Source organism: Tachyglossus aculeatus, chromosome 23 (assembly GCF_015852505.1).
Source record: "Tachyglossus aculeatus isolate mTacAcu1 chromosome 23, mTacAcu1.pri, whole genome shotgun sequence".
Classification (NCBI taxonomy): Eukaryota; Metazoa; Chordata; class Mammalia; order Monotremata; family Tachyglossidae; genus Tachyglossus; species Tachyglossus aculeatus.
This window is the reverse complement of record NC_052088.1, coordinates 40263694-40284736: the sequence shown is the minus strand read 5'-3', so window position 1 is coordinate 40284736 and position 21043 is coordinate 40263694. Positions and strand designations below refer to the sequence as shown.

At 52.6% G+C, this 21043-nt stretch overlaps 2 protein-coding genes across 4 annotated transcripts in view; one reads left to right on the top strand and one right to left on the bottom strand.

The window, feature by feature from the left end:
* NDUFAF2 (NADH:ubiquinone oxidoreductase complex assembly factor 2) overlaps positions 1 to 9111 on the top strand; it is a 53181-nt gene extending 44070 nt beyond the window's left edge. The window contains exons 3-4 of the mRNA XM_038765927.1: positions 920 to 960; positions 8820 to 9111. Of these exons, the coding sequence (XP_038621855.1) occupies positions 920 to 960; positions 8820 to 9065 (287 nt within the window). The 3' untranslated portion in view covers positions 9066 to 9111. The remainder of the gene's footprint in view (positions 1 to 919; positions 961 to 8819) is intronic.
* A 2580-nt stretch (positions 9112 to 11691) lies between these two features.
* SMIM15 (small integral membrane protein 15) lies at positions 11692 to 20362 on the bottom strand. Of its 3 annotated transcripts, none has more exons than XM_038765708.1 (3): positions 20234 to 20362; positions 12943 to 13230; positions 11692 to 12082 (listed from the first exon to the last, which is right to left on the bottom strand). In XM_038765708.1, exon 2 carries the CDS (start codon positions 13173 to 13175, stop codon positions 12951 to 12953), a length of 225 nt encoding a protein of 74 aa, XP_038621636.1. In that variant the 5' UTR covers positions 13176 to 13230; positions 20234 to 20362; the 3' UTR covers positions 11692 to 12082; positions 12943 to 12950. The 3 variants fall into 3 exon arrangements, with proteins under 3 accessions (XP_038621636.1, XP_038621633.1, XP_038621635.1); XM_038765705.1 differs by having other exon boundaries at positions 12955 to 13230; XM_038765707.1 differs by having other exon boundaries at positions 11692 to 13230.
* Positions 20363 to 21043: the final 681 nt, after the last annotated feature.

Genomic DNA, 21043 nt, shown 5'->3' with positions numbered 1-21043 from the left:
GTATTTATTGAGCGCTTACTGTGTGCAGAGCACTGGACTAAGCACTTGGGAAGTCCAAGTTGGCAACATCTAGAGACAGTCCCTACCCAACAGCGGGCTCACAGTCTAGAAGGGGGAGACAGACAACTAAACAAAACATATTGACAAAATAAAATAAATAGAATAAATATGTACAAATAAAATAGAGTAATAAATACGTACATGCATATATACAGGTGCTGTGGGGAGGGGAAGGAGGTAAGGCGGGGGGGTGGGGAGGGGGAGGAAGGGGAGGGGAAGGAGGGGGCTCAGTCTGGGAAGGCCTCCTGGAGGAGGTGAGCTCTCAGTAGGGCTTTGAAGGGAGGAAGAGAGCTAGCTTGGCGGATGTGCGGAGGGAGGGCATTCCAGGCCTGGGGGATGACGTGGGCCGGGGGTCGACGGCGGGACGGGCGAGAACGAGGCACAGTGAGGAGATTAGCGGCAGAGGAGCGGAGGGTGCGGGCTGGGCTGGAGAAGGACAGAAGGGAGGTGAGGTAGGAAGAGGGGAGGGGATGGACAGCCTTGAAGCCCAGCGTGAGGAGTTTTTGCCTGATGCGTAGGTTGATTGGTAGCCACTGGAGAATTTTGAGGAGGGTAGGGGAGGACACGGAATGTGTCTGCCAACTCTGCTGCATTTTACTTTCCCAAGCGCTTAGTACAGTACCCTGCACACCATATGGGCTCAGTAAACACCAGTGATTGATTGATTGATTGATTGATTCCTTTTGGGATTCATGACAGAGGGACCCAAGCTGTGATTTTTCTCCTGCACAACTGGAGAAAAGGGCCCGTGGGCTTCATAACCCTGAGTGTGGGCCTTAATATGCATCAGTGGGGATCAGCTCGGCAACTTTATTTCTCAAGCAGAATCGCAAGTTTCAATATTATTTTTCTTTCACAGCTTGGATTAGAAAAAAGAGAAAGGAGCCACCCACTATTGAGGTAAGAATGAAATGAAAAATACTGGAATAATAATGACTCTAACTGAGAAAAGCCAAATCGTTTAGAATGCGTTGCCTGCCTGTCTGGCTGTAGAAAATGTACGCTTTCCATCACATGTCATTTCCATAAATGTTTTAGCCTGCAGAGACTTTCCAGGTCTGACGTTTTCCCCGAAAGTGACACAGCCACTGTGGGGGTGGGTTGGGTTCGGCTGGGCTTCAAGCTTGGCAAGGCAAGCCTACAAGGAAAATGCCCCGAAAGAGAAAATTGATGGAAATGGTTCATGGTTCTCGAAGAATGGGTCTCCATGTAAAACAGTCAGATGCTGAGGCTGTGTTATGAGGATGACAATTTTCTTATTTTTTTTTTTTAATGAGAAAACACCCTGGACGAGGTCACGTGAGTTCCTGGCAGTCATTCACCTGTCCCTGTGGGTATCAGGGCCTAGAGCAGCCCCACTCCATCACCCGTTCGCTTCTCCCTGCGGGTCTCAGGGCCTAGAGCAGCCCCACTCCAACGCCTGTCATTTCATTTGATTGTTCATTCATTCATTCAATCGTATTTATTGAGTGCTTGCTGTGTGCAGAGCACTGTACTAAGCGCTTGGGAAGTACCATTCAGCAACAGAGACAATCCCTCCCCACAACAGGCTCACAGTCCAGAATGGGGGAGACAGACATCCACACAAGTAAACAGGCATCAGTAGCATCGTTATAAATAAATAGAATTATAGATACATACACATCATTAATAAAAAGTAGAATTATAGTATAATGTACATGTAATAATAATAATGATGGCATTTAAGCACTATGTACAAAGCACTGTTCTAAGCGCTGAAGCGTATATATACACAAGTGATGTGGGGCAGGGAGAGGTAGTAGAGCAAAGGGAGCGGGGAAGCAGAAGAAAAGGGGGGCTCAGTCTGGGAAGGCCTCCTGGAGGAGGTGAGCTTTCAGCAGGGTTTTGAAGGGGGGAAGTGTGCTAGTTTGGCAGATTTGAGGAGGGAGGGCGTTGCAGGCCAGAGGTAGGACGTGGGCCGGGGACGACGGTGGGACGGGCGAGAACGAGGCACAGTGAGAAGGGTAGTACCAGTTGTGAGGCAACAAGTCACGTTAGCCTCTCTGACAGGGCTGGGGAGGAGGCCGGACAGAAGAGGTTTCTAATGGGATCAAGCTTGGGGATGTTGCCCACACTTTCCTGCTGACAAATGCGCTGGGAGAAGGGAACCGGTTTGACCGTTGGCAGGGCCATGAAGCCTCATCAGTGCCCCTGGCCGTCGATGAAACGGACAAGGGGCGCTAAGTGCCGGCCTGCTCGTCTGCCCCATTTTAGGGCCACAGTTAGAGAACCGGCAATCCCCAGCCGCCTTTGGGCCTTCGGACGGTGCACTGTCAGGGTTGCCTAAATGACCGCCGGGGCGACCTGGGCTCCGGTCAGGCACGCAGACCTGGACCGCTTCGCATAGTCTGCTGCGTCTTGAGTGGTGCCATCTTTTGCAGATGGCACGTTGGGCTCCGGCCGATTGTTCGGGATGGTTTGGGCCTCTTGGGTGGTCGTGCCGGGGCCTCCAGGAGTTCCCTGGACCCTGAAGGTGGCCCTGCGCTGTGCTGGGCCACTTCTTTCAGGGAAACCAATAAGACCGGGAGATCTGAGACCCCCGTGTAACTGCGCGCCCTCCCTGGGTGTGAGCGGAGATGCCCGCATACTTCCTGGGGAAGCCGGTGCTCACTCTTACCTGCAGAGACTCCACCGGGGGCTCTTATTAATCAAGCCATTTTCACTCGTGTGGTTTAGCGCGCCTTGCCCGCCGGCTGCCCTGGGCCTACAATCCCTCCCCAGTGTGGGCGACAGATCCAGCCAGGGGGCCCGCGTGCCCAGACTGCCGCCATGGCAACCCCTGGGACCGGGCACCAGAGACTGGCCCAGGCGACGGGCAAGGGCACAGGCCTTTTCTGGGCCAGCAGTCAGGGTGGACTGTGGACTTCTGTGGACTGGGGACTTCTAGACTGTGAGCCCACTGTTGGGTAGGGACTGTCTCTATATGTTGCCAACTTGTACTTCCCAAGCGCTTAGTACAGTGCTCTGCACACAGTAAGCGCTCAATAAATACGATTGATTGATTGATTGATTGATTGGAGGCCCAGGATAGAGAGGCTCAGGGCCAGCCGTGGCTCAGGGTGGGTGTTTTATCCCGTGGCCCTGTTACACCCAAGAGGGAGAGTGGAACCGGGTCTTCTCCTTACGACTCTCCACAGAACTCTCCCCAAGTAATATTAGTCTTAGTAACGGTATTTCTTGAGCACCCACTGGGTGCTATGCACTGTACTAAGCCCCGGGGGGAGTGACAGAAGTATGAGACGCAATCCCTGCCCACAGGGAGCGTGTGCTGGAAGCGGGGAGCCAGCCAGAGAAATATTGACAAATAGAGGAATCATTCTCTGTTGACAAATTGACAAATAGAGGAATCAGAACAAATAGGTTGGCGCTAAGTAAATACCGGTGGTGGCGATGACGGTGGCAGTGAAGAGGCATCCTAGTGGATGTCCCGCTCTAGTGTATCCCTGTTCCCGTCTTTGCCCTCCTCAGGGGAGCAGATTCCCCTGCCTTCCCTCACATGGTGAATCCTCGCCAAGAGCTGACAATCCCTCTTTCCAAGAAAGTCTTTTTCTGGCCAACCCACGTTCCTACTTCGGTTTTCTCTGGTTCTGTGCTTTGGGGAGAGGGGGATTCTCTGAAATGGCGGGGGGCTCAGCCCCCAAACCATCCACCGGAAAGGACGAATTGACCTAGCTGAGTTTTCTTTTGAAGAACCTGCTTGACTGCCACGGGGACTGGCCGGGCTCTGGGTTAACACCTAGAGACAGCTCTGTAGAGCGCTGATGGTTCCGCCGTCTGCCATCACAGCGGTGGTGGGCCTGGGGGCAGGGATGGAGTTGGTCAGTAAGCCATATTCATTGAGTGCTTACTGTTTGCAGAGCACTGTACTAATGATGATGATGATGATGGCATTTATTAAGCGCTTACTATGTGCAAAACACTGTTCTAAGCGCTGGGGAGGTTACAAGGTGATCAGGTTGTCCCACGGGGGGCTCACAGTCTTAATCCCCATTTTACAGATGAGGTCACTCAGGCCCAGAGAAGTTAAGTGACTTGCCCAAAGTCACGCAGCTGACAAGTGGTGGAGCCGGGATTTGAACCCATGACCTCTGACTCCAAAGCCCGGGCTCTTTCCACTGAGCCACGCTGCTTCTAAAGCACTTGGGAGAGTACAGCAACAGAACAGATACATTCCCTGCCCTCAGTGAGCTTACAGTCTAGAGGGGGAGACAGTCATTAATATAAATTCTTTATTTACGGAGGGGCTGGGGATAGTGAGAGGGGTCCGAAGTGCGTTTTGGGGCAATGCACAGTTGGCGACGGCGTCTCATTGCCCGCGTGTGAATGGGCTGGATTCGTAGTGGTTTCTGGATTGGTGGACCTACAGATACCGGGTATCTTTCTGAGGGAGAAGAGGAAGGCCTGTCTGCCAGCACCGGTCAGCGTGGCACTTTCTGGGGCGGGGGCGGCCACGATAGTCATGAGGCGCCAACCCAAAGGTACACTGATTAAACGGTTGCTCACCTCCCGAGGGGCAGCCTTTCTATAGTTTCATTTGATTGAGGACGTCGTCCATTTCAGAAGAGGAAGGAGGAGAAGACATGTCATTGGTTGGTGTCTGTAGAATTGATTTCCGAGTCTCCGCCCCTAGAGCCGAACTGAGTTGTAACTCGGGCTCCGGCAAGAGGTTTACAGATCCTGCTGATACAGTTAATAATAATAATAATAATAATAATAATGGTATTTATTAAGTGCTTACTATGTGCAAAGCACTGTTCTAAGCGCTGGGGAGATTACAAGGTGATCAGGTTGTCCCACAGGGGGCTAACAGTCTTAATCCTCATTTTACAGATGAGGGAACTGAGGCCCAGAGAAGTTAAGTGACTTGCTCAAAGTCATACAGCTGACAAGTGGCGGAGCCACTTGTTAAAAGGATCTTGTGCTGTCACAACATGTGGTGCCTGAGGAGTGACTGCTTCAGTTAAGACGTTTCTGTCGATGCCCCCACCAGATGCGTTCAGAACAGTGCTTGGCACATAGTAAGCCATACCATCACTCACCAAATACCCTCATCACCACTCATTCTGCCCTGCAGAACATCGCATCACCCCTCCATGAGTCTCCCCCTTTCCCTGGGGTCCCCCGCCTTTGGTTGGCACAGCCTGGGGAGCGAACTCCCACAGTCCTCTGAGCCGACCGCCCCGGGCTAATAATAACAATAATAACTATGGTATCTGTTAAGTGTTTGCTATGTGCCGAGCACTGTTCTAAGCACTGGGGTAATAATGATGATAATAATAATGATGATGGTGTTTATTAAGCGCTTACTATGTGCAAAGCACTGTTCTAAGTGCTGGGGAGGTTACAAGAGGTTGTCCCACGGGGGCTCACAGTTTTAATCCCCATTTTCCAGATGAGGTAACTGAGGCCCAGAGAAGTGAAGTGACTTGCCCAAAGTCACCCAGCTGACAATTGGCAGAGCCGGGCTTGGAACCCATGACCTCTGACTCCAAAGCCCGGGCTCTTTCCTCCGAGCCACGCTGCTTCTCATAGAGTACAAGATGCAAGGGTAAAGGTGATCAGGTTGTCCCACGGGGGGCTCACAGTCTTCATCCCCATTTTCCAGGTGAGGTAACTGAGGCACAGAGAAGTTAAGTGGCTTGCCCAGGGTCACACAGCAGACAACTGATGGAGCTGGGATTAGAACCCACATCCTCCGACTCCCAAGCCCGGGCTTTCCATCGAACCCGTGGGAGGGGAAGGGAGAGGAGGGACTGTGTTGCGATGGGGACCCCAGGTACACTGAGGGGGTGCCCCAGCCCCTCTCCCCAACGTTTCCCGGGGCAGCCTTCTGATCGCCGCCCGTCACCGTGCGCTGCTCTTTCCCCTCTGCCCCGCAAAACAGCCTCCAGTGCGGTTTCCCTGGGCAGGGACCAGGGTGGGTGCTGGGGGCCCCCACTCTAAGACAGGGGAGAAGTGACTTTTGTAATAATAATAATGATGGCATTTATTAAGCGCTTACTATGTGCAAAGCACTGTTCTAAGCACTGGGGAGGTTACAAGGTGATCAGGTTGTCCCACAGGGGGCTCACGGTCTTCATCCCCATTTACAGATGAGGGAACTGAGGCACCGAGAAGTTAAGTGACTTGCCCAAAGTCACACAGCTGACAATTGGCAGAGCCGGGGTTTGAACCCATGGCCTCTGACTCCAAAGCCCGGGCTCTTTTCCACTGAGCCACGCTGCTTCTCTTTTGTGGAGCCCCAGCGGGGAATCGATTACTTAAATAATCAATCAGTGGTATTTATCAAGGACTTACTACGGGCAGAGCACTGGACAAAGCGCTTGGGAGAGAACAGATGTGGTAGACGCATTCCCTGCCCACAAGGAGCTTACCGTCTAGAGATGAAGGGGAAGGGCAGATATCCAGCCAGGGTTAGGCCGCTGCACTCGGGGCCTTTTTAGCTGGTGTGTGGGTGCGGGATGAGGGGGTGCAGGGATGTGGGGGCACCTTCCATTTGTGAAAGGACAGTGCTTTGCACATAGTAAGCGCTTAATAAATGCCATCATTATAAAGGACCCCTCCTTCAGACCCTTTCAAGGCCGGGGGGCATCCTCGCCAAGTGCCTTGGGGGTGCTTCTCCTCCCGTCTCACCTCTACCCCGAGGTCAGAAGAAAGAGAAACAGCGTCACCGAGAATGAGTAGATGCCTGTACCCTTTCACGAGGCAAGTGCTTTTTTTTACCAGGGAGATTTTAATGAGGGTGGATTTCTCGTCTCTCCCGCTCCAACCCCCACTGCCTCCCAGCTGTGCCCCATATTTATGGAAAGACAGCTGCCCTCTCAACCAAAGCAGAGATTCCCAAAAAGGCTGACTTTGATCCGGAGCACTGCGTGACTGACTCCCCCAGGGCGCCACGGGGGGTTACCGAGGGGTTCCCCGAAGCTGGAGGGGGCCATCTGCCCCGGGGCAGAGACGGTCTGCCTCCCGGGTGAGCGGTCCCTGACCCCAGCCGCCTCCCCCGTAACCTAATCGCGCTTCCGTCCTTGAAGGCCCTTTTCCGTGCACTGGGGCCAGGGCTGAGGGAAGGTCCGAGGAGAAACCGCGCCATCTGCAAAGCCCCTTGTGACTTTAGCCGTCTGAATGGCACTCAATCAGTCAACCAATCAGTGGTATTTATCGAGCATTTACTGTGTGCAGAGCACTGTACTAAGTGTGTGGGAGAAGACAGAGTTGGCATTCGGCGGCGGTTAATCCTTCATCTGGAGCCAAAGAACCAAGATTGGGAGCCAAAAGCCTCCACTGGCCCACAGCGAGCCAACACCATCGCCTCATCCGTCCGAGTCCCGGAGCCTCTTCCGAGTGGTTTGTTGGGAATCGAAACGTTTTGACAGTCAGCAGGCCCCGCACACACGGAAGCGTGTCAGGATCACAAAACCAGATCCTGTTTTCGTGACTGTGTTTGAAGAAAGGGTGTTTGCATCAGGGTGACCGGATGATGTCCGCAGCAAAGGACAGAGAGCCGACCCCCTGGGCAGCAGGGGTGCTAGGTGGGTGAGGGAGCTTGGCCGTGCTTTTTAGACTGTGAGCCCACTGTTGGGTAGGGACTGTCTCTATATGTTGCCAACTTGTACTTCCCAAGCGTGTAGTACAGTGCTCTGCACACAGTAAGTGCTCAATCATCATCATCAATCGTATTTATTGAGCGCTTACTATGTGCAGAGCACTGTACTAAGCGCTTGGGAAGTACAAATTGGCAACATATAGAGACAGTCCCTACCCAACAGTGGGCTCACAGTCTAAAAGGGGGAGACAGAGAACAAAACCAAACATACTAACAAAATAAAATAAATAGGATATGTACAAGTAAAATAAATAGAGTAATATGTACAAACATATATACATATATACATGATATCAATCATATCAATAAATATGATTGATGATGATGATGATGCCGGACCCAGGCCTGGCCGTCCGCTTGGGCCAGCTCAGTCTGGGAGTGCGGCTGGCCCTCCTTCCTCCTCCCCGTCCCTTCTCTCTGATGGGAACCCCGTGGCGGGCCGACCCCCGGCGATGTGCTCCCCGGGATGACCAACAAGCCCAGCCTGCCTAAAGCTTTGTACTGTCAGAGCCTGGGCAGAGGTCGCAGCAGGCAGGAGGTCTCTGCCTCGTGCGGCCCTGAGCTGCTCTTCCCCGGTCCGGCCTGGAGCCTAGGGTCTGCTGCTGCTGCTACCAGCACCATCAGGGCCCACATCTGATCTTCCCCAGGCCGTTCTGGAGCTTGGGCTCTGCCACCACTGCTGCTGCAGCCATCACCAACACCCTCGCCCCCAAACCTTGATCTGGCCACCTCCGGGCTGGGGGAATGGGGCAGCTCCATCGTGGGGGGGTCAGCGCCCACCACGTTCACCCACATCTTGCAGTCTTATAGCCGAGAGGGCGATACGTAACCTAGAGGGCTGGGAGCAGGACTGCCCGCTCTATGGGGTTCTTCCCAGGGTCCAGCACAGCGCTCAACACACAGTAGTGGCTCAAATACCATCGACTGATCGGTTGCCGCTGAGTGTCGCCGCAGCTGGGAGAGTTATCCAGGATTCGCTGCCCGCTTACTCCCAACCTTCCAGGGGACTGTCGCCGCAGCCAGCCTTGTTCAAAGCTGGCAGCGGGGGAAGGACAGTCCCTGGGTGTTCTTACCGTCTGTCTGAAGCCCTTGAAAAAGACCGGAAACTTTCTCTTTCTCTCCTCTGTGTCCCCAGGAAATCATGAAGAATGAAAAATACCGAGAAGACATCAAATTAAAAAGCCGAGAATTTTCTGAAAAAGAAAAACTCCTTGAGGCCGGGGAGAGCCAGACGGGCCTGGGCTCTCCCCCGGGCTCCACCCTGGTCCGGGGCCACGCTTCGGCCCAGCTGTACGGGAAGAGCGAGCCGTCCGAGGACCCCACCAGCACGGGCCAGGCCTTCCAGCCGGGCTCCTGGAGGCCGCGCGGGGGCAAGGACTGAGCCTTCCGCTTCGCTCTTGTAATCCGCAAATAAAAGCCGACGAGCTGGGAACTGCTGCGCTGAGCACTTTGGAGGGGGGAGAGAGTCAGGGAGGGCCGGGAGGGAGGCAGGGAGGGCCAGGAGGCCACCTGGATCCGGGATCTCTGCTTGGAAAGTGCACTGCAGTGGCGTAGCATCGGGGCCCACGCCAGAGTCTGAGCTTCCCGTGTCATCCTTTCCTGAGGGAATGCCGACTCCCGTTCTGGGGAAGGGCTGGGAGTGGTGTCCACCCGGCTTCACTGTCAGTTCTACCGGTGGGCAGGGGCGGGCTAGGGTCTCCCTATCTACATACACCCTCCATACATTCAAGCACACATACCCACAGTCATAACAAAATCTCCTATTTAGAGTTGGCCCGTTTCCTGAATTTTGATTGAAAAGGAAACCGGGGAAGCATCTTCATGAACCCCCACCAACCTGATGGCCCTACCGAAAGAGCCAGGCCCTGGGCTACTTGCACTCCCCCCCCAACCACTAGCCCCTTTCCAAGAGACAGGCTCTGCAGTCCCTGCCTTACCCTCCTCCATCAGCCTCTTCCAGAGAGCCAGGCCCTAGCCTACCTGCACTACTCTGCCCCTGCTCGCCACCGATCTTTCTCCAAGAGCCAGGCCCTGGACTCCCCAACAGCAGCCTCTCCCAAATACTCCTTCCTCTTCCACCCATCCCTCTCTTCCCCAGAGCCTTTCTTCTAAGTGCCGCTGGACCCCCTCCTGCCCGTAGAGACTGCTGGAGGGAGAAGTTGTGCATGAGTGTGTTTCCCGGGGACCCCTAGCCTTCCGCTTGTCACATACTGGAAACTTAAGCGCCCATGGAGAGGTGGAGGAAGCATCTCCTGTCCCATCCCCTCCTGGATTTCTGTATCGCTGGTAGCTTTGCGTTAAGTTCCGAAGGGGACTTATTCCAGCCTCTTTCCGCATCCTGCAGGCACCTGTCAGGGTGGAAGGCCCAACATTCAGGCCTGCCCTCAGTGGCCCCTCAGGACTGGGGGGCCCGGGGGCCTGTCTCTACAATGACTCGGTGCCAGGTGGAAACCGTGTGCGCAGAAGTGCCGCGTGCCCCGCCCAGAGGGGTCGAACGGCTTCCTTCCTACCCCAACGGCCACACGTGGGGGTCCGCAGGGGGCACGGGAGCCAGCCCGCTGGCATCTATGCAGCGAGGGAGGGGCCAGCCAACGGCCAGGCGGACTTTCAGTGGTGGGGACGCCCCATGTCTCACCAGCTCCTGCCACGCCGCCAGCCGAGACCGTGCGGGAGGAGCAGCGGGGACACACCATGGCCCCGACGGGTGGTGATGGTGGTGCTGCCATGGCAATCCAGCCGGCAGATGCTCCTAACGAGCCCATTTGGGGCCCAGCTGCCATTCACTTGCCCCATTTGAGCCCCAATCCTAGCTGCAACATAATAATGATAGCATTTATTAAGTGCTTACTATGTGCAAAGCACTGTTCTAAGCGCTGGGGAGGGTACAAGGTAATCAGGTTGCCCCATGGGGGGCTCACAGTCTTAATCCCCATTTTTACAGATGAGGTAACTGAGGCCCAGAGAAGTTAAGTGACTTGCCCAAAGTCACACAGCTGACAAGTGGCGGAGCCGGAATTTGAACCCATGACCTCTGACTCCAAAGCCCGTGCTCTTTCCACTGAGCCACGCTGCTTCCCTCTGACAAAGCTATAGGAGGCACGGTTTTGGGGGAGTCCTCCCTGTCCCGCGTCTCATATATTGTTGTATTTAACTCTCCCAAGCACTTAGTAGAGGGCTCCACACACAGTAAGCGCTCAACAAATATGACTGACCAACTGCTTCTCGCAGGTCTGGGCCCATAGCAGGGGAGAAGCATCCGCATTGTTGCTTGTCAAAGCTCAAGGTTCAGTCCTAGCAGGGTGGAGTGATAATAATGATGGTATTTGCTAAGTGCTTTCTATGAGGCAAGCACTGTTCTAAGTGCTGGGGTAGATACAAGTGAATCAGGTTGGATGCAGTCCCTCACATTGTTAACCCCCCATTTTACAGATGAGGTAACTGAAGCACAGAGAGGTGAAGTGATTTGCCCAGGGTCACACAGCAGATAAGGGACGGCACTGGGATTAGAACCCGGGTCCTTCTGATTCCCAAGCCCGTGCTCTATCCACTAGGCCACGCTGGTTGGGCATGTAGCCGTGGAGGGCAGAGGACAAGGCTCCTTCTGTGGGAATGCATCCTGCCCCCGGCCCCTCCCCTAGGCAAGGGTGCCCACTGTTCCCGCTACCCACCCCCTGCCCAGGTCGTCTGCACTCCAGCCGGTGCCACTCGATGCCATCAGCCCAGACCCTGTACGGGCAAAATAGGAAGGCGGTGTGCAGCCAGCGTCTTCTCACCTCTTCAAGTTTTCCTCCCAGCTCCCTGAGACGAGCAGCGCGGGGCAGCCCCCATCACCCCGGGCACCTGCTCTCAGTCCTGTAGCCGCTAACGCGCAGAAGGGTGATCCCCTCAACCCCCGGGTCGGAGGTTTCCGCCGCCCCCCAACGCTAACCAGCTCCCACAAGGCACGAACCGGGCGGCCCCTCCGCCGGCCCAGAGATTCTGGAACCGAAAGAGGCTCTGCCCAGAACCTCTTTACGAAAGTATCAAATTTATTCGTTCGGCAAATTTTGTGGTCAAGTGATCTAGTATTGGTGCATTCTGGTTAATTATTTTAAACTTCGATTTCTATCAGATATGAAAAATACCCCGTCCTGATCTGTCCAAGAGGGACAGCGTCACGGGGATCTGACGCCGGGGCCGGCGGACCCAGAGACGGCCACGCGCTGCCGGGGCCGGATCCGAGCTGGCGGCGGCGGGAGGCAGGCTCCTCACGGACTAGACGGGCCGAGTCTGTGTCAGTCGGGGCCGCGGAGCCGGCTCACGGGGGCAGACGGGAGGAGAGGAGCTTCCCACCCTCTCGTTCCCATGTGTGCGCGCCGGAATTTTCCAGCCCTGGGGAAGACTGTCTTTTACCAGATACTGAAACGGAGAAGAAATTGATTTTCAACACCTACCTCCCCGATAGTACGAGCTCGCCTTGCTAGTCGTAACCCCGGCCCCCAGAAGTCGAGCTCCAACCACTCCATCCTTCCCGCTGGAACCAGGCCGCGCCATCCCATCCTTCTTCTTAGCAGCAGAGCCCAGGGAGGAGTCCAAAGCCAAAGGGTCGGAGGGGGGCCTAAGAGTCACTGGAAACAGCGTGAGCGTCCCAACGCCCGACCTAAAAAAGTGGCTCCCACCCCCGGCATGCCAGGTCCCGAGAGAGCCCGGAGGTCTTCCCTGGCGCACACCGGCTCCGTTTTGCCCAGGGCCCGGTCGCAGCTCATCGGAGGAACCAGACGAAGTGGTGCAAAAACAACGGGATTTACTGTGGGGTCCGGAGCAGAGGAGCCGCAGTCCCTCGTTGGAAAAAGAAGAGTGGCGACAGCCGCACCCGAAGCCCAGACCTTTATGTTTCTAAAATAACCTTGCTACCCGCCCGGGACGGACCCCCCTGGCCACGCTGTGACCAGAGCAGAGGCTCAACTCCCGCCCCTTGTCTGAGGGGGAGTCTTGGCTTCCCCGCCCGCGGGACAGGAGGGCAGCGGGGCGGCCAGGCCCCCAAAGGAAGCGGGAATCTCTAGGGTGTGCGCCTGCCGGGAACTGAGGAGTTACGGCCGTTGGACCCCGGCCAACGGGCGCCCGGCGGTCGAGCGACGACTGGGTGCAGCATCGCGGTTAGAGTGGAGATGTTTCACGGGGCCCAACCGAGCAGGACGGCAGATGTGACGGGAGATCACGGGCGAAGCCTTTCTGAGCAGTTCCCGGGCCCCTCATTCTCCCGCCTCGCGGCCGCTCACCGACAGACTCACTCCTTCTTCACGCGCTTGCACTTGGCGATGTTCTCCTGGCGTTTCTGCTTCTTCTTCTGCTCCTTCTCCCGGGCCTCAATCATGTTTGCCAGCTTCCAAGACAACACCGCGCTAGCTAGGAAGAGCGGGGTCAGGGCCAGGATCACCGTGGTGAGGAAGCCGTAAGGGTCCTTCGCGGCCCATTCCACCACGTACTCCGCCCAAGCCTTGACGTCCAACATCTCGGCGGCAGCCGCCCCGGCAAAATCCCACGCACGGACTGGAGACGGTGAGCTCCTGGGGTGGTTAATCGGGTACATTTCAAAATGAATCATAATAAAAGGCATTTGTTAAGGCATTTTCTATGTGCCAAGCACAAGAATATCAGGTCAGACGGTCCCTGACCCTCTTGCCTCACAGCCTCAGTAGGAGGGAGAACAGGGATTTCAGCTATTACTCTATTGGAGGGAGAACAGGGATTTCATCTATTTATTACTCTATTATTACTCTATTTTACTTGTACATATTTATTCTATTTATTTTATTCTGTTAATATGTTTTGTTTTATTCTCTGTCTCCCCCTTCTAGACTGTGAGCCCGCTGTTGGGTAGGGACCGTCTCTATATGTTGCCAACTTGTACTTCCCAAGCGCTTAGTCCAGTGCTCTGCACACAGTAAGTGCTCAATAAATATGACTGAATGAACGATTGAACGAATCCCCATTTCACGGTAAGAAAACTGAGGCAGGGAAAAGTGACTTGTCCCAGGTCACACGGCAGGCAAACGGTGGATTAAAACTCAGGTCCTCATCCCCAGGTGCCTAATCATCATCATCAATCGTATTTATTGAGCGCTTACTATGTGCAGAGCACTGTACTAAGCGCTTGGGAAGTACAAATTGGCAACATATAGAGACAGTCCCTACCCAACAGTGGGCTCACAGTCTAAAAGGGGGAGACAGAGAACAAAACCAAACATACTAACAAAATAAAATAAATAGAATAGATATGTACAAGTAAAATAAATAAATAGAGTAATAAATATGTACAAACGTATATACAGCGCCCTGCACCCAGCACTCAATCAACACTCCCACTACTAGACTGTGAGCCCACTGTTGGGTAGGGACTGTCTCTAGATGTTGCCAGCTTGTACTTCCCAAGCGCTTCGTACTGTGCTCTGCACACAGTAAGCGCTCAATAAATACGATTGATTGATTGATTGGATTATCAGCCCTTGACAGAGCCAAGCAAATGCCTCAAGACGGGACCCCGAGGAGGAGGAAGAGTGGTAATAAAAGTATTTATTACGCTCTTACGGTTTGTCTAGCACCGTACTGAGAGCAGGGAAACCACACACAAGTGAAAATCGGGGCCAGACCCTGTCCCTTGAGGGGCTCACCATCTGGGAATGAGGGCCCGCCAGGCCCGGGGCCGCGGTGGCGGGCCCGCAGGCGGCACCCCTGGCCAGGGGATGCCACGATGACCTCCCGTCAGCCTCCTCCTCCTCCTCATAATAATAATAATAATAATAATAATGGCATTTATTAAGCGCTTACTATGTGCAAAGCACCGTTCTAAGCGCTGGGGAGGTTACAAGGTGATCAGGTTGTCCCACGGGGGGCTCCCAGTTTTATTCCCCTTTTGACAGATGAGGCCACCGAGGCACAGAGAAGTGAAGTGACTGGCCCAAAGTCACCCAGCTGACAATTGGCGGAGTCGGGATTTGAACCCATGACCTCTGACTCCAAAGCCCGGGCTCTTTTCCACTGAGCCACGCTGCTTCATAGAGAGGGCCGCTCAAACCTGCTGGCTGCCGTCGACAGCCTCTAGACTGTGAGCCCACTGTTGGGGAGGGACCGTCTCTATATGTTGCCAACTTGGACTTCCCAAGCGCTTAGTGCAGTGCTCTGCACACAGTAAGCGCTCAATAAATACGATTGATTGATTGACAGAACTCTACCTGACTTGACCTAGCGGCAAAGGCCCAGGCCTGGGGACGGTCAGGGGACCCGGGTGTAATTCCAGCTCAATCAGCTGCCCACCGTGGGCCCCTGGGCCGGCCATTTCATTTCTCTGGGTCTCGGTTCCCATCTGTAAAATGGGGTTTACTTCCTGCTCCCCCTTAAACTGTGTGGGACAGGGACTGTGTCTGGCCAGGTTATCTGTATCTACCCCAGTGCTTACTAAATGTGTTTTAATAAACACAAGATGGCGACTTGTACTTCCCAAGCGCTTAGTACAGTGCTCTGCACATAGTAAGTGCTCAATAAATACGACTGAATGAATGAATGAATAGCTCTCTTCCTCCCTCCAAAGCCCTACTGAGAGCTCACCTCCTCCAGGAGGCCTTCCCACACTGAGCCCCCTTTTCCTTCTCCTCCCCATCCCCCCCACCCTACCTCCTTCCCCTCCCCACAGCACCTGGATATATGTTTGTGTAGGTTTATTACTCTATTTTACTTGTACATATTTACTATTCTATTTACTCATTTATTTTATTTTGTTACTATGTTTTGTTTTGATGTCTGTCTCCCCCTCCTAGACTTTGCGCCCGCTGATGGGTAGGGACCGTCTCTATATGTTACCAACTTGTACTTCCCAGGCGCTTAGTACAGTGCTCTGCACACAGTAAGCGCTCAATAAATACGACTGAATGAATGAATGAATGGCGGAAAGGGCTCCCCGGCCTCCGACCCTTCTGGCCTCCTTCCCTTCCCCACAGCACCTGTATATATGTATATATGTTTGTACATATTTATTACTCGATTGATTTATTTTACTTGTACACATCTATTCTATTTATTTTATTTTGTTAATATGTTTGGTTTTGTTCTCTGTCTCCCCCTTCTAGACTGTGAGCCCACTGTTGGGTAGGGACCGTCTCTATGTGTTGCCAACTTGTGCTTCCCAAGCGCTTAGTACAGTGCTCTGCACACAGTAAGCGCTCAATAAATACGATTGATTGATTGATTGATTACTACAGTGCGGATGACAACAGCAAGCACTTAGCAAATGCCATAATTACGATTATTATTACGTGGAGCACTGAGGTGTCCCAGGTAAAAGCTCTCGTCTCGTTTGCCTTTTTTTAAATTGTATTTGTTACTACGTACCAGGCACCGTACTACGCGCTGGAACAGATAGAAGATTATCGGGTTGGACAAATGGTCTTCATCCCCATTTTCCAGATGAGGTAACCGAGGCCCAGAAAAGTGATGTGCCGATTTGTACTTCCCAAGTGTTTAGTACAGTGCTCTGCCATGCAGTAAGCGCTCAATAAATACAACTGAATGAATATAATAATAATAATAATAATAATAGTGGCATTCATTAAGTGCCTACTATGTGCAAAGCACTGTTCTAAGCACTGGGGAGGTTACAAGGTGATCAGGTTGCCCCACGGGGGACTCGCAGTCTTCATCCCCATTTTACAGATGAGGTAACAGGCACGGGAAGTGACTTGCCCAAAGTCACACAGCTGACAATTAGCAGAGCCGGGATTTGAACCCATGACCACTGACTCCAAAGCCCGGGCTCTTTCCACCGAGCCACACTGCTTCTCTATGCCCAAAATCACACAGCAGACGAGTGGGGGAGGCAGAATTAGAACCCAGGTCCTCCTGACTCCCAGGACAGGGCTCTATCATCCACTAGGCCACGCAGACGGCAAGTGCTAGGGGTCCCCCCCATACTTCCCAAGCGCTTAGTTCAGTGCTCTGCACACAGTAAGCGCTCAATAAATACGATTGAATGAATAGGGGCTTAATGGAAAGAGCCCGGGCTTGGGAGTCAGAGGTCGTGGGTTCTAATCCCGACTCTGCCACCTCGGGCAAACCGCTTAACTTCTCTGTGCCTCAGTTCCCTCCTCTGTAAAAAGGGGATTAAGACTGAGCCCCACATGGGACCACCTGATGACCTTGTATCTACCCCAAGGCTCAGAACAGTGCCTGGCACATAGTAAGCGCTTAACCGATACCATCATTATTATTAATGATCATAATCCCCATTTTCCCGATGAGGTAACTGAGGCCCAGAAAACTGAAACGACTTGCCCGAGGTCACACGGCAGACCAGGGGCGGGAAACCCAGGCTCTTTTCATGCGTTCATTCGATCGTCTTTATTGAGCGCTTATTAGGTGCAGAGCACTGGACTAAGCGCTCGGGAGAGGTTTTGACGTCCGTCTCCCCCTTCTAGCCTGTGAGCCCGTTATGGGGTAGGGACCGTCTCTACTATTGCCGACTCGTACTTCGCAGCGTGGCTCTGTGGAAAGATCCTGGGCTTTGGAGTCAAAGGTCATGGGTTCGAATTCTGCCCACCCCAGGTCTGCTGTGTGACCTGGGGCAAGTCACTTCACTTCTCTGAGCCTCAGTGCCCTCATCTGGAAAATGGGGATTAAGACTGTGAGCCCCACGGGGGACAACTTGATCGCCTTGTAGTTCCCCCCTAGCACTCAGAACAGTGCACATAGTAAGCGCTTAACAAATGCCATCATTATTATTATTATAATCAATCAATCAATCAATCGTATTTATTGAGCGCTTACTGTGTGCAGAGCACTGGACTAAGCGCTTGGGAAGTACAAGTTGGCAACATATAGAGACGGTCCCTACCCAACAGTGGGCTCACAGTCTAAAAGGGGGAGACAGAGAACAAAACCAAACACACTAACAAAATAAAATAAATAGAATAGATATGTACAAGTAAAATAAATAGAGTAATAAATATGTACAAACATATCTACATATATACAGGTGCTGTGGGGAAGGGAAGGAGGTAAGATGGCGGGGATGGAGAAGGGGACGAGGGGGAGAGGAAAGAAGGGGCTCAGTCTGGGAAGGCCTCCTGGAGGAGGTGAGCTCTGCTTAGTCCAGCTCTCCGCCCACCGTAGGTGCTCAATAAATAGGACTGAGTGACTACAAATCGGCAACAGGTAGAGCCGGTCCTTACCCAGCAACGGGCTAGGCCCCACCGCCTCTCCGGGGGGCCCGGGCCCGCTCTCCCCCTATTACCCCGTGAGCCCGTTGTGGGGGAGGGACCGTCTCTATATCATCATCATCATCATCAATCGTATTTATTGAGCGCTTACTATGTGCAGAGCACTGTACTAAGCGCTTGGGAAGTACAAATTGGCAACATATAGAGACAGTCCCTACCCAACAGTGGGCTCACAGTCTAGAAGGGGGAGACAGAGAACAAAACCAAACATACTAACAAAATAAAATAGAATAGATATGTACAAGTAAAATAAATCAATAAATCAATAGAGTAATAAATATGTACAAACATATCTACATATATACAGGTGCTGTGGGGAAGGGAAGGAGGTAAGATGCGGGGGTGGAGAGGGGGCGAGGGGGAGAGGAAGGAAGGGGCTCAGTCTGGGAAGGCCTCCTGGGGGAGGTGAGCTCTCATCATCATCATCATCAATCGTATTTATTGAGCGCTTACTATGTGCACAGCACTGTACTAGGCACTTGGGAAGTACAAATTGGCAACATATAGAGACAGTCCCTACCCAACAGTGGGCTCACAGTCTAAAAGGGGGAGACAGAGAACAAAACCAAACATACTAACAAAATAAAATAGAATAGATATGTACAAGTAAAATATATAAATAGAGTAATAAATAGGTACAAACATATATACATATATCCAGGTGCTGTGGGGAAGGGAAGGAGGTAAGATGGGGGGGTGGAGAGGGGGACGAGGGGGAGAGGAAGGAAGGGGCTCAGTCTGGGAAGGCATCCTGGGGGAGGTGAGCTCTCATCATCATCATCATCAATCGTATTTATTGAGCGCTTACTATGTGCAGAGCACTGTACTAGGCGCTTGGGAAGTACAAATTGGCAACATATAGAGACAGTCCCTACCCAACAGTGGGCTCACAGTCTAAAAGTAGGGCCTTGAAGGGAGGAAGAGAGCTAGCTTGGCGGATGGGCAGAGGGAGGGCATTCCAGGCCCGGGGGATGACGTGGGCCTCTGTATGTTGCCAAGCGCTTAGTCCAGTGCTCTGCACACAGGAAGCGCTCAATAAATACGATCGAATGACTGAATGAATGGCTGGTGGCCGGGCCGCATTGCCACTGTGACCTGCAGGCGATGGTTCTGCCGCCCCAAGAACCCAGACTGAGCCTCCTCCTTCCTCTCCCCCTCCCCAAAGCATCTATATATATATATCTATATATATATCTATATATATAGATATATATAGATATATATATATATATGTGTGTCTGTGTGTACGTATTTATTACTCTACTTATTCATTTATTTTATTTGGACATATTTACTCTATTTTATTTGGTTAATATGTTTTGTTTAAGAGCACGGGCTTCGGAGTCAGAGGTCATGGGTTCGAATCCCGGCTAAGCCACATGTCTGCTGTGTGACCTTGGGCAAGTCACTTCACTTCTCTGAGCCTCAGTGACCTCATCTGTAAAATGGGGGGGGTGGGGGGGGGTTACGACTGTGAGCCCCAGGTGGGACAACCTGATAATAATAATAATAATAATGGCATTTATTAAGCGCTTACTATGTGCAGAGCACTGTTCTAAGCGCTGGGGAATTTACAAGGTGATCAGGTTGTCCCCCGTGGGGCTCACAGTCTTCATCCCCATTTTACAGATGAGGTCACTGAGGCCCAGAGAAGTGAAGTGACTCGCCCAAAGTCACACGGCTGACGAGTGGCGGAGCCGGGATTTGACCCCGTGACCTCTGACTCCAAAGCCCGGGCTCTTTCCACTGAGCCACGCTGCTTCTCTGATCACCCTGTATCCCCCCCCCAGCGCTCAGAAGCAGCGTGGCTCATTGGAAAGAGCCCGGGCTTTGGAGTCAGAGGTCATGGGTTCGAATCCCGGCTAAGCCACATGTCTGCTGTGTGACCTTGGACGAGTCACTTAACTTCTCTGGGCCTCAGTTCCCTCATCTGTAAAGTGGGGATTAAGACTGTGAGCCCCCCGTGGGACAACCTGATCACCTTGTATCCCCCCAGTGCTTAGAACAGTGCTCTGCACATAGTAAGCGCTTAACAAATGCCATTATTATTATTATTATTATTATTAGAACAGTGCTTTGCACACAGTAAGCGCTTAAAAAATGCCATCATTATTATGATTATTATTTTGTTGTCTGTGTCCCCCTGCTAGACTGTGAGCCCGCTGTTGGGTGGGGACCGTCTCTCTATGTTGCCAACTTGGACTTCCCAAGCGCTTAGTACAGTGCTCTGCACGCAGTAATTGCTCAATAAATACGATTGATTGAATCAATCAATCGAATAAGTGAATGAATGACAACTCACCCGCACCACAGGACCGCAGGGACCAGGACGGGAACGCCAGAAGGAAAGAAGGAAGGAAAGAAAGAAGGAAAAGGGCTGAGGAAAAGAGGGAAAGAGGGAAGGCCAACAGCAGGCCCCGCCCTCAGGGCCCCGAGGGGCGGGGCCGGAAGTGGGGTTAGGGCGCGCGGCGCGGGCACTTCCGGCCTGCGCGCGCGGCGTGTCGGGGCGGGTTCACTTCCGGTGGGGGCAGCTCCACTTCCTCCCCCTCGATTATCCGCGGCAGGGGAGCCGGCGGGGCGCGGAAAACCGAGGGCCCGCCACCGGAAGCGAGCGCCTGAGGGGAAAACACGGCTCTCTGAGGAGAAGAAGGAGAATAACAGTATTCATTCAGTCAGTCAGTCAGTCAGTCAGGCGTATTTATTGAGCGCTTATAAGAAGCATATTCATTCATTCATTAAATCGTATTTACTGCTTATTATTATTACGTACTTATTACTTCTATTATTTATTAATTCATAAATAATTCATAATTACACTTTTCAGACTCAGTTGGCCGTCAATTTTGTATGGACTGTTATCTTTAAATGTAATTTTAAGCAATTAATAAAAACTCAGCATATGATTGGAGAACAAGCCGAAAGATCTAGGGGAAATGCATTGATTGTAGGACTATCTGTTTTTTTCCAGGGCTGTGTGTCCCTTCCTAAAATTAGGGTTGGTCTTAATGGCTGATAGGATCATTTTCTTGTAGGTCTTTGCAGTTCTCCTCAAATTTCTGCACTTCAGCAGAAGGTAAATTTTTGCGAACATTGACATCTGATAAAAGAGTAA

Coding starts and splice junctions, on each gene's coding strand:
- SMIM15 (XM_038765705.1), bottom strand. CDS start 13,175: ATGTTGGACGTCAAGGCTTGGGCGGAGTACGTGGTGGAATGGGCCGCG.